A 13404-nucleotide genomic window follows, 5' to 3' on the forward strand; every position below is an offset into this window, starting at 1 on the left:
TTTTCGTGTGTTTGCCAAGAAATTAAATGAGAACAGAGACGGTGAGTGGCAAGGACAAGGGCAAGAAAGTTCTGCCTCTACTTGCACCTGGGTCTCAGGGCAATCTAAACAAAGTACATCAAAGAAGAGATCATCGAAGAGATGTTTATTTTGGATCTGAACAGCTATTTACCCACATTAAAGTGTCTGGGTCAAAATGACCCACAACATCATCTTTGTATACAAACTTTGCACAGACATTGTACGACACATCAGAGAGTCTAGATTTTACACACAAGTTCATGACCCAAGATGAGAAAAAGTTACAAAATTGTAGGAAGAAAAAGAATGGATAACCAGTACGTTGGTCAAAACAAAAAATTAAATGGGTGAAATTGACCCATAACATAATACAAAGGCTAGTCTTTGACAGTGACGTATACACTAGGGAAGCTGATGTACACAGCAGACACCTTGTCAAGAGTAGTTGACCCAAAGGAACCAGTGAGCAGTAACATAAATAATGATGTGAATGCTTATATGAACATGATCACAAGTGCCGTACCTGTTTTTGATGTCAAGATGGATCTGATAAAGACAGAGACAAAGATCAAACTTTGAAAAAACTGTGTTAATTCATCACAGCTGGATGGCCCAACACAAAGCAGAATTGTTCACCAGATGTCACAGAATATTGGAATTGCAGAGCAGAGTTGTCTGTAGTCGACGGCATCATCTACAAGGGCAGTAAGATCGTCATTCCAAAGAGTCTAAGACATAACATGCTCAAGAAGATTCATGCAGGGCATCTTGGAATTGAAAAATGTAGAAAAAGAGCTTGCAAGGTGGCGTACTGGCCGTGGATATATCAAGATATAACAAACAAAGTGTCTGATTGCTCAACATGCCTGAGATACAATACAGCTGAACAACTCAAGCACACAACATCGAATCTCATCTATCTAAGGTTCCAGCAAAGGGGAGGGGGGCATCCCGTCCCCACGCGTTGAGCCGACCAGGTGAACCAGTTTTTTCCAACGCTGGCGGTCTAGGGCCAGCTGCTCTGCGTCCTCTATGGTGACTCCAAGTTGTTGGAGGTCGCCCGCAATGACGTCAAGCCATCGGGTGCGGGGCTTGCCTCGTGGTCGTTTCCAGCCTGCCACCTTTGGGTCAAACTGGAGGATGGCTCTCGTGGGATGGTCAGCAGGAAGGCGGAGGACATGGCCAAACCAGCGGGTGCGGCATTGCGCAGCCAGGCAGGATGCTCTGGGCTGGAGTGTGCGAGCTCTGAGCCCCTGGTTGGAAACTCGCTGGGGCCACCTGATATTTTCGATGGTGTGGAGAGCTCTACTATCAAAGCTGTCTACTTTGGCAGCCAGAGTCTTGTTCAGGGGCCATGTCTCCGAACCATACAGCAGGATGGAAAGTACGGTGGAATTATATATCCGGAGCTTTGTCGTGCGTGAGATGGCTTCCAGAGGGACTTCTAAGCTGATGCTGCCCTTTAGGTCCCCGTTGTCTGTCACTATGGACCCCAGGTACACAAAGCAGTTCACAGGCTCTACAATGTCATTGCCAAGCTGCAGGGGGGTGGATCTGGCCCATCACCGACATGTATAAATTTGGTCTTAGCCCAGCTCACTTGGAGGCCAAGCTTCCCTGCCTCTTCACTGTATATGCCCAGAGCGTCTCTCAGCTGGCTGTAGGATGTGCTGAGCAGAATGGTGTTGTCGGCGTACTCCAGGTCGGTCAGGTGGTAATCGCCAAAGGACACTCCGGGGACCCGCTCACAGACCTTGAGCATCAGGTGGTCAATGATGCAGTTGAAGAGGTCGGGAGCAGCCACGCAGCCCTGATGGACGCCACTGGAGATGGAAAACCAGTCAGGGTCTCTGCCGTTAATGCGGACACAGCTCTGTGCATTGCTATAAAGCAACTTGAGTAGGGCCCTCCCCGAACCGCCACCTTAACGTGGTGGAGGGGTTTGAGCACCCGAATGATCCTGGGAGCTATGTTGTCGGGGGCTTCATGCCCCTGGTAGGGTCACCCATGGCAAACAGGTCCTCGGAGACGGGTCTGACTAAGAGCGGTTCAGAAGCCCTTCATGAAGAAAAATACAACAAGGCAGTTTACGTCGCCCGGACTGGCGTTACCGGGGCCCCACCCTGGAGCCAGGCCTGGGGTGGGTGCTCGGCAGCGAGCGCCTGGTGGCCGGGCCTTTCCCCACGGGGCCCGGTCGGGCCCAGCCCGAAGAAACGACGTGGGGCCATCCTCCCGTGGACCCACCACCTGCGGGAGGAGCCATGAGGGGCGGGTGCGGAGAGATCCGGGTAGCAGTCGAAGGCGGGGACCTCGACGACCGGATCTCCGGACATGGAGACTAGCTCTGGGGACATGGAATGTCACCTCGCTGGGGGGGAAGGAGCCTGAGCTTGTGCGGGAGGTTGAGCATTACCGGCTAGATATAGTCGGCCTCACCTCCACGCACAGCTTGGGCTCTGGAACCCATCTTCTTGAGAGGGGTTGGACTCTCCATTTCTCTGGCGTTGCCCGCGGGGAGCGGCGGCGAGCTGGTGTGGGCTTGCTCATTGCCCCACAGCTCAGCCACTGCGTGTTGGGGTTCACTCCGGTGAACGAGAGGGTCGCGTCCCTGCGCCTTCGGGTCGGGGACAGGTCTCTCACTGTTGTGTCGGCCTACGGGCCAAACAGCAGTGCAGAGTACCCGGCCTTCTTGGAGTCCCTGGGAGGGGTACTAGACAGTGCACCAACCGGGGACTCCGTTGTTCTCCTGGGGGACTTCAACGCCCATGTGGGTAACGACAGTGACACTTGGAGGGGCGTGATTGGGAGGAACGGCCTCCCCGATCTGAACCCGAGCGGTGTTTTGTTATTGGACTTCTGTGCTAGTCACAGCTTGTCCATAACAAACACCATGTTCGAGCACAAGGGTGTCCATCGGTGCACATGGCACCAGGACACTCTAGGTCGGAGGTCGATGATCGACTTTGTTGTCGTGTCATCTGACCTCCGACCGCGTGTCTTGGACACTCGGGTGAAGAGAGGGGCTGAGCTGTCAACTGATCACCACCTGGTGGTGAGTTGGATCCGCTGGCGGAGGAGGAAGCCGGACAGACCTGGCAGACCCAAGCGTATTGTGAGGGTCTGCTGGGAACGTCTGGCGGAGCCCTCTGTCAGGGGGGTCTCAACTCCCGCCTCCGGGAGAGCTTCTCCCTGATCCCGGGGGAGGTTGGAGACATGGACTCCGAGTGGGCCATGTTCTCCACCTCTATTGTTGATGCGGCTGCTCGTAGCTGTGGTCGTAAGGTCTGTGGTGCTTGTCGCGGCGGCAATCCCCGAACCCGGTGGTGGACACCGGAAGTAAGGGATGCCGTCAAGCTGAAGAAGGAGTCCTATCGAGCCTTGTTGGCTCGTGGGACTCCTGAGGCAGCTGATGAGTACCGGCAGGCCAAGCGTGCCGCGGCTCGGGCAGTCACAGAGGCAAAAACTCGGGGTTGGGAGGAGTTCGGGGAGGCCATGGAGGAGGACTATCGGACGGCCTCAAAGAGATTCTGGCAAACCGTCCGACGCCTCAGGAGGGGAAAGCAGTGCTTCACCAACACTGTTTACAGTGCGGATGGAGAGCTGCTGACCTCGACTGGGGATGTTGTCGGGCGGTGGAAGGAATACTTTGAGGATCTCCTCAATCCCACTGTCACGTCTTCCGAGGAGGAAGCAGAAACTGGGGACCCAGAGGCGGACTCGTCCATCACCCTGGCTGAAGTCACTGAGGTGGTTGGCAAGCTCCTCGGTGGCAAGGCTCCGGGGGTGGATGAGATCCGTCCTGAGTACCTCAAGTCTCTGGATGTTGTGGGACTGTCTTGGCTGACACGTCTCTGCAACATCGCGTGGCGGTCGGGGACAGTACCTGTGGAATGGCAGACCGGGGTGGTGGTCCCTCTGTATAAAAAGGGGGACCGGAGGGTGTGTTCCAATTACAGGGGAATCACACTCCTCAGCCTTCCCGGTAAGGTCTATTCCAGGGTGCTGGAGAGGAGAATCCGACCGATAGTCGAACCTCGGATTCAGGAAGAGCAGTGTGGTTTTCGTCCTGGTCGTGGAACACTGGACCAGCTCTATACTCTCCATCGGGTCCTCGAGGGCTCATGGGAGTATGCCCAACCAGTCCACATGTGTTTTGTGGATCTGGAGAAGGCATTCGACCGTGTCCCTCGTGGTGTCCTTTGGGGGGTGCTCTGGGAGTATGGGGTCCGGGGCTCTTTGCTAAGGGCTGTCCGGTCCCTGTATGACCGGAGCAGGAGCTGTGTTCGCATTGCCGGCAGTAAGTCAGACCTGTTCCCAGTGCATGTTGGACTCCGCCAGGGCTGCCCTTTGTCACCGGTTCTGTTCATTATATTTATGGACAGAATTTCTAGGCGCAGTCAGGGGCCGGAGGGGGCCTGGTTTGGGAACCACAGGATTTCATCTCTGCTGTTTGCAGATGATGTTGTCCTGATGGCTTCTTCGAGCCAGGACCTGCAGCAGGCACTGGGGCGGTTTGCAGCCGAGTGTGAAGCGGCTGGGATGAGAATCAGCTCCTCCAAATCCGAGGCCATGGTTCTCGACCGGAAAAAGGTGGTTTGCTCCCTCCGGGTGGGTGGTGAGTCTCTGCCCCAAGTGGAGGAGTTCAAGTATCTCGGGGTCTTGTTCACGAGTGAGGGAAGGATGGAGCGTGAGATTGACAGGCGGATCGGTGCAGCGTCTGCAGTGATGCGGTCGCTGTATCGGTCCGTTGTGGTAAAGAAGGAGCTGAGCCGGAAGGCGAAGCTCTCGATTTACCGGTCAATCTACGTTCCTACCCTCACCTATGGTCATGAGCTTTGGGTAATGACCGAAAGGACAAGATCGCGGATACAAGCGGCTGAAATGGGCTTCCTCCGCAGAGTGGCCGGGCGCACCCTTAGGGATAGGGTGAGGAGCTCGGTCACACGGGAGGAGCTCGGAGTAGAGCCGCTGCTCCTACACGTTGAGAGGAACCAGCTGAGGTGGCTCGGGCATCTGCTCAGGATGCCTCCTGGACGCCTCCCTAGGGAGGTGTTCTGGGCATGTCCCACCGGGAGGAGGCCCCGGGGAAGACCCAGGACACGCTGGAGGGACTATGTCTCTCGGCTGGCCTGGGAACGCCTTGGGGTCCCACCGGAGGAGCTGGAGGACGTGTCCGGGGTGAGGGAAGTCTGGGAGTCCCTGCTTAGACTGCTGCCCCCGCGACCCGGCCCCGGATAAGCGGAAGAAAATGGATGGATGGATGGAGTAGGGCAACGATCTTGGGTGGTGCTCCAAGGGCCTGTAGGATACTCCACAGTGAAACATGGCAGACGGTGTCGAAGGCAGCCTTCAGGTCTATGAACCCGATTTAGAGGTGTCGGTCTTTACGGAATTCATAGGTCTTCTCTATCAGCAAACGAACGGCGGAGATGTGGTCAGTTGTGGAGCGATTAGGCATGAAGTCAGTCTGCTGGGGACGGCGACTGCTTCTGATGGCTGGGAGAGCACGGGTGAGCAAGATCCTGGTAAAGAGCTTGCCGGGGATGGACAGAAGGGTAATGCCTCTGTGGTTGCAGCAGTCTAGCCTGTCACCCTTGCGCTTCCAGAAGGGTAGGATAACCCCTCTGGTCCAGTCACTGGGAATGGACCATAATCGAATGGACTAGTGAAAAAATCAGTTCAGACCGTGAAATGGCTGCTGGACAAAGCCAAGGACAATAGAAGAGACTACTACCAGAGCTTGCTTGTGTGCTGCACGACACCACTGGAGTGTGGTATATCACCTGCAAGACTCCTCATGGGACGCAAACTAAGATCAAACCTGCCTATTCAGGAAAATCTACTGAAAACAAAGGAGGGAAGAAAGGTAAAGACGTACAAAGAACAACAAAAAGCAAAACAGAAGTTCTACTACGACAGGGGAACACAGAACTTACCTGAACTACATACTGGCGACAAGGTGAGACTTAAAGGCAAAACCAACACATGGACACAGAAAGCAACTGTCCTGAATGAAATTCAACCAAGATCATACAACATTCAGACTGAAGATGGTGCTGTGTTGAGAAGGAATCGCCATTACATCTTGGGGCCAGCCAAAGCAGATCAGCAGTCTGATGAAGCTGCAGAGCAACATCAGGACCCGGAGAATCCATCATCCGAGGCAGCAGTTCCTGTTCAAGAACAACCCCTCAGGAGATCCTCATGAAACATAAAACTACCTGAAAGACTTATTGAACAGATTTAGAAGAGTTGTTGTCAGGATGTGGTAATCTTTTGAGAAATGTAGCTTAACTTTGTTTAATGGATTTAAATAAGTAAATTACAAAAGAGTAACTGTAAGGTTAAAGTAAGTTCATAAAGTTAAAACGTGTGTGAGCTATCATTATGAATCTATAATACTTTTACTAAAAGAAGGGAGATGATGATATGTAATGATATGTACAATTTGATTGGACATTCTCAGTTATGCTATGAGTTAGAGAAGATTGCGCATACGTATACGGAAGCTCAGTTGTTGGAACATGTAGATTTATGCTTTAATAAATAAAGACGTACATTCAATGCTTTATTGAATGTACGTCTGTAATATGAGTGCAACAAGTTAATAGATAAAGCTTGTGCTCTGCAAATACTGGTGTACACAACATAAATAAAACACTTATCTTTGTGGTTGTCAGTATCAAGTATTCAGTCTATTTTTATTATCAACATTTTTGCATCGTACAACAATAGATGCCATAGCAAAATGTACTATGACCATGCATATCAGTATACTTTTATAAATCAAATTAAACTGAACGCTGTTTTTAGTAACTATTGCTTATAAAAAATTGTTTCAGACAATTAGTGTATCTATGTAATGACAATAAATCATGCTTTTATCTTTCCAACACAATATCTGAGGTGATGAGGTGTGAAATTTACAAAGCAGTGTCCATAATCTTATCTAAGCAGGTGTTATGTACAGCCGGATATCATAGTTTTAAAACAAACTTAATAAGTGTCCAGATCTATCACTGTTTATAATGAGGAACACATCACAGACAAATAATTATTTTACAGCTTGTTTTACAACCGCTGATTTCCCCCTGAGCCCTGCGGTGTGGTTAAGTGGTGAGCTCTTCTGGGGAGTATACAAGCAAGCAGAAGCAATAATCACCAAAGCTCTAAATCATACAAGTGTCCAATATATTAACACTAACAGACCGCTATACAGGTTGAGCTTATTCAGCCAGGACTACAGGAATATGAGAATTTGAAGCTTTTTTGTGTCGTCATATTCGCCAAGTGCCACCAACATCTTTTGCTAATTCATTCATTCAATGCTCACAATAATCACAATATTACCTGTTCCAAATTGTGTCACATCAAGAGCGCAGTTTTGTCTGATATGTTGTGTGATAATGCATGGTAGTATTTCATCATCATTCCATTGTGGGTTGTTTCTTTGAATTTTTATCCATGTTTGAATGTAATGATTTTTTTTTTATTTTTTATTTTTTATTTAAGGTATGTAAATGTAAAACATCAATTTTAAAGTAATTCACCGCTGTAATGTTCATCTTTTTTTATAAGGTGGAGTCTTTAATATAAGCCCTTTTGGATTTTTTTGACTCTTTCTGCACCTACTTTTTATATACTGTACCCTTTTTATTGTCATATGTGATATAAGTGCAAATAAATAAATGAGTTCAAAGGTGGGTCTGAATCAACTTACCTTGATACCATTTGCTTTTGATTGATTCTTGCTGTTCTTTTTCCTGTCCTGTAGACTGTTTGACATCAACGTGTTGAAGGACTGTGTTTTACCATATGACATCACAAGGTGGAACAGAGTGTTTTCTTTTTGAGTGAAGAACTCAGCATAAATATACAGGGTTTGTGTGTTAAACATGTGTGAATGAAACAAAACACAACACTGGGTATGTTTGTGTTCAGGAAACAATATGTGTAATATGGGCTCATTAAATGTTTATTCATATGTGCTGTCCCTTTACAAATAAATACAATAAGAAATAATTATAATGAATAATTCAAAGGTAAATAAATAGAAAAATAAATAAGTCAGATGCCCTTCCTGATGCATTCTTCAGTCCATTCCATACTATAACTGGCACTTTTTACATCCACCATGGTCACAGCTTCTTTCGTCAAAGACATGAGATCAATCTAACCACTTTAATAAGTTAGTTATCATTACAAAAATCCGAAGTCCCAGTTCAGCTGCACTGAAAAACATAAATAGAGCCATGATGAGTTAGTTAAAGTTTAGTGATTCCTGCTTGGTGGTTGAACAGGTGCTAATGTGTTTGCTCTTGAGGTGGAATCACTAGATTTTCCCAGGAACGATACTCTGTCTTATCTGTCCAGACTAAACTGGCAGGAAATCACCAGAATATCTCTCACCCTGCCCTATCAAAAGTTACAAATGCCTTTTATTTAAGTATTTTTATTGCATGCGTCTTGTAAATGTTTTGACAACATTTGACAGTTCTAAATGTGAAACTGTATGCCATTATTACCTAGCAGAGGTAGAAGACGTTTTGTCATGATTTTATATAGTGATTTGTGAGGAGACATAATGAGTTTATTGGTTGTCACTTTATAGCTGCAGATCACACCATAAGGCTCCGATAACGTGTCATCTGTAGCAAGCTGTAAACTCTGGTAATAAAGATTTGCTCATAAAATGATTAATTTCTTCATATGACTGTAATAAACGTAATAACCATGTATCATGTGTACTTATAATATTTGACTATTGTAGTTCACACTTACCTGGAAGAAGGTTGCGCTGGGGTCATGAGAGAGACAAAGAGAAGGGGAAAACTGTATGCCTATAAGCCTACTTCCTGCAGATGCGGAGCTCATAAACTTAATTTGTGAATTATATTTTGTCTACAGAAATATAGTGTAGATAAATATAGTCTAGACTATTGGACACTTGAAGTGTCCAATAAACAGCAAAAGATTCTTTCAAAATGGAAATAGTATAGCGACTTTCTGGAGTTGGCACATCGCATGCATATTTCCATGGAAACAGAAAGTTAAAATTACTTTGGAACATCCTACACAGAGATAAATAAGATGTATGCCAGACTGTATTGTGGAATTTAATAAAGGAACAACATCTCCATAAAAATAAGCAGGCTAATTAAGGGTCAGATTGATGACGATGTAAGCATGCTTATGTACGTTGTTTTTTTTTTTTTTTTTTTTTTTTCTTTTTTCAGTGCAATAAATACAATCAAAATGAAACAGACAAACAAAGGAGCAAACAAAATAAACATTTTGTTTTAGTCTTTTTTTTTTTTTTTTTTTTTGGTAATCCACTGTGTTATAACAGGTGGCCACACAAATTATTAGCCCATCCATTATTAATGCATGAAAATTGGCTAATTCTTAGTAGTAATTTTTAACCTATGTATTGAAGGTAGTTGTTTTGGCGTGTTTTTCAACGCCTATTTCACCACTTCAATTAGCCTGTAGCCTATCCTTTCACTTACAGTGTGGGCTTTTATAGATTTTACACACGAGAGGCCCTTTGGAATATTAGACTGAACGCCGTTAAATCCTGCCTCTTTCGAGCTCCGGCCAATCACAGCCCAGGAGACATTAAGAGGTGGATGGATGTTTTTAGGCACGGGATTGGAGTGGATCAGAAGAGTGTCGCTTCTTCAGAGGAGATTCGGTTTAACAATAAAGCTCAAATAGAAACTTAACAAAATCCACTTAGAGCGAAGTGGATAAGGCTGTTTCTTCGGTAAAGCTTTAGATTTAGATAGTACGATGACGGCCACGATGGGAAAGTCTAAAAACTTTCGCATTGAGGCGCTTTTGGCACATGACGCAGAGCTCCGAGAGAACAGTGACGGAGGCTCCCCGGAACGGTACAGTATGAGCCCCAGCGGCAGTCCCATGTCCCAGCGGGGCTCAAACACGCCATCTCCGCCCTCCCACCCGCAGAACACCCATCCACTTCAGTCTCGATTCCTGTCAAAACCACCGCACATCAGCCTGCCCCAGTCCGGCCTTAGTCACCTGCCACACGGAAGAATGTTGGGAGCTCATCGGGGGCCCATGTACCCTCTGGCGGCTTTGGGAGGACAGCACCCCGCCTTCTTCTACCACGGATTTTCAGGCCTCATGTACCCGTACGCGGAGCATCTGAAAGGGGCGTCTCTGTCTGGAGGTGCCCCAATGGAGTCGTGGATCAGAGCGGGAATGATGATGCCCAGGCTGGGAGAGTATGGAGGTAAACAGTACATCGTAAACACCATTAAGGTTAACTTACAATAAACCCATAATATGTGAACTGTGAAATTGATTGTCGGTTGCAGATTTAGTGAAAGGGCTGGATAAATTATGTATTTCCAGTTGAATGACACAAAGTACTTGAAGAACCAAGTAACAATGTGTTGTTAACTTATTTCCAATCTGTATGCAACCATCGACTACAGCCAAGAGGTTTAAAGGTGCACTCTGGTGGGGGCTCTGTTTTGTCCCTAGGGATGTTATTACTTTGTCTGTAAAGTTCCACAGTATGGTATTAAACTGATCTGTTTGGCTTTTATTGTAAGTAAACATTCATCTAACTGTGAGTGGGCTTGCTTCTCCACAATTCAGACCTGTAACTTGGCCTTGGTCTATTTAATGCCATACTTTTTAATGGAATACTGTGGAACATTCCAGCTTGAGCAATAACATTTCCAAGCAGGTGGCAGACCCTCCATCAGAGACGTTAAGAGGTTAAATCACAGGCATTTGTTTGCTGAATTACTACTGAGTTCAGTTATGCTTGTGTTATTGAATGCACCGTGACATTGAGATGCTTGAGGACAATTAGCTCATAAAACCAACGTGCGCTGTTTACCGCTTGGTTCCACCTGTAACTGACCAATACTGCCTCATCAATTGATAACATTTATAGTGTTTTCATTAAGGTAATGGACCCATGTGGTGTTTTATGACCCATCTGGAGTAATATCCTCTCACTGTCTGCATACATCATGACTATAAATGTTTACAAGCCCCCACACAACTCACAGGGGCAGAGAGCAACACAACATAATGCATCGTAATAAGAAACATAATCATTGCATTCTTATCATCTTTTCCCCCTTGCTCCAAATGATTTGTACAACACAATAATACTGAATTTAACTTTTTTTTCCCCCTTGTCCCTCAGCCCAGGCACAGGCAGGACTATTGGGAAAATGCAGACGTCCCAGGACAGCCTTCACCAGTCAGCAGCTTCTGGAGTTAGAAAACCAGTTCAAACTAAACAAGTACCTGTCCAGACCCAAACGCTTTGAGGTGGCCACGTCTCTCATGCTCACAGAAACTCAGGTATTAAAAACACACTGCAAAATTATACTTCTAGATATGAACAAAAGAGAAAATAATACAATGGATAGTAAATTTTCCAGTTGACAGATTTAAAGCAGACCTATTATGCAAAATCGACTTTTCAGAGCTTTTAACCATACTATATTTGTTTCCCCTCACTATATGCTCACCCAAAGTTGTTTTTGGAGTGATTCGTGCATGTTTGAGTAACCTTTAATTTCTTATTTTCAAGTCATCTTATTGCCGATTAATCCCCATTTTCATCGCCACCAGCATATGCCCACTGCTCCGTACTTACTTTGTTCTCCAATTTTATTTTCTTAATCAGCGATACGAGCAGATTTGGCAAAGTCACGTAGTCATTGTGGTAAAACTTCCACTACTCCACTACTTGCTAGCGTGATCTGCAACCATCCATCAGAGGTGCTGACTCTTTGTTGTGATGACGTTTATGGCAATGTCAGCTCCCACTGAGCACCGCAGTTTTCTAATACAGAAGTCAGCGGACCTGTTTTTTTTATTAAGTTGTTTTAGATGAATACTGAAATTTAAAAAAATTGCAAATTATAACATAATAATCCACAGGTGTCGTAGATTATATGTATATAGCAGACACAGCACAATAAATCTTCTTTAAAACTAGATGTGTCTACCTACTACTAGCCTCTATGCTCTGCACCTTTGGAAATCTTAGATGTTAATACAATAGTCGTCATACAGAAGTCTATACACCTGCATACATATATGCATAGTGCACAGTTGATATTTGGTAAAGATTATGTGGGTCTACAGTGCCCAGGCTCATATTAGTAGCCGAAACCCCCTAAACGTCTTCAATCAAGTGTAAGTTAAAAGTGTAATGTAAATGTAACTTTTCTCATCCACTACCAGCTTGTTACCAAGCTCCAAGAGATATTGTAGCTTTTCCTGGAATGTTCCATACATTTGACACAGTGCACTTTTAATGTTATTCACTTATACAGTGCTAAAATATCTGTAGTTATGCTTTAATTTCTGCAGGTAAAGATTTGGTTCCAGAATAGACGCATGAAGTGGAAGCGCAGCCGCAAAGCTAAAGAACAACAAGGAAATTCACTGAGTGAAGAGATTCTTTGCTCCAAAAGTCTGGGTGACTACCACAACTCCAGTATTGATGATGATGAGGAGGACATTGATGGAGAGGACGAAGAGGAGAAAGAGGAACTACAAGCACTGAGGGCACCATTCACCAGACACACTCCAGCAAACTACAGCCCTTATTCTGAGGAGGAGGGGGAGGAGAGGAACCCAAGAACAAGAAATGATTTCTTTCCATGATTCACAGCTTGCAATTTGGATATGTTTATGTACTTCAACTGTAGATGCACAAATACTGTCCATACAAAAGAGGATGTTATTGTGTGGGAGACTTTTCACACAACACCAATGAAACATGCAATTATATAAGCTAGTGATGTTGCTGTCAAAAGTTAGAAAAGAGTTTAACCAGTGAGGCTATATTTCACAAGTGCATGAAGTACATTTACAAAAGTACTTGAAAATGGACATTGTAAGGTGAATGTCCATGTTACTTTGTTCTCAGGGCTTCCCCTTTTTACATGCAAATAGGGAGTGTTCAGAAAAAATATGTATGCTCTTAATATGTGCCATGATTTTTTATTATTTTCTTTATTTAATTTGTTATCATAAAATGCATGTTAATTTTATTGTGGAAATTGTTAGGTCTTAATTATTTTGGCATTGATTTTGATGTGTATACAGTTGTCACGTGAATGCTAAATTGCTGTTGTTTTTATATATATATATATATATATATATATATATATATATATATATATATATATATATATATATATATATATATATATATATATATATATATATATATATATATACATACACACACACGCACCCCCCCCCCCCCCCCCCCCACACACACACACACACTTTGAAATGGTAATGTTTGTCTTTGTGGAAATGTATTGTTTAAAATAAAATTCTGTCATGTCTCTCTGTGCCACATTATTTACA

General features: G+C 45.2%; 1 protein-coding gene across 1 annotated transcript; it reads left to right on the top strand.

Annotated features, from left to right (window-relative positions):
* The first annotated feature begins 9774 nt into the window (after positions 1 to 9774).
* Positions 9775 to 12718, top strand: LOC117388961 (motor neuron and pancreas homeobox protein 1-like). Its single transcript, XM_033986512.2, has 3 exons — positions 9775 to 10279; positions 11213 to 11373; positions 12394 to 12718. Exons 1-3 carry the CDS (start codon positions 9814 to 9816, stop codon positions 12688 to 12690), a joined length of 924 nt encoding a protein of 307 aa, XP_033842403.1. The 5' UTR covers positions 9775 to 9813; the 3' UTR covers positions 12691 to 12718.
* The last annotated feature ends 686 nt before the right edge of the window (positions 12719 to 13404 follow it).

Source organism: Periophthalmus magnuspinnatus, chromosome 21, assembly GCF_009829125.3.
Source record: "Periophthalmus magnuspinnatus isolate fPerMag1 chromosome 21, fPerMag1.2.pri, whole genome shotgun sequence".
NCBI lineage: Eukaryota > Metazoa > Chordata > Actinopteri > Gobiiformes > Gobiidae > Periophthalmus > Periophthalmus magnuspinnatus.

Excerpts from the sequence above, each read along its gene's own strand:
- LOC117388961 (XM_033986512.2), top strand. The coding sequence starts at position 9,814 with ATGACGGCCACGATGGGAAAGTCTAAAAACTTTCGCATTGAGGCGCTT. Across the intron at positions 10,280-11,212 it reads CAGGCTGGGAGAGTATGGAG|CCCAGGCACAGGCAGGACTA; the intron begins GTAAACAGTACA and ends CTTGTCCCTCAG. Across the intron at positions 11,374-12,393 it reads TCATGCTCACAGAAACTCAG|GTAAAGATTTGGTTCCAGAA; the intron begins GTATTAAAAACA and ends TAATTTCTGCAG.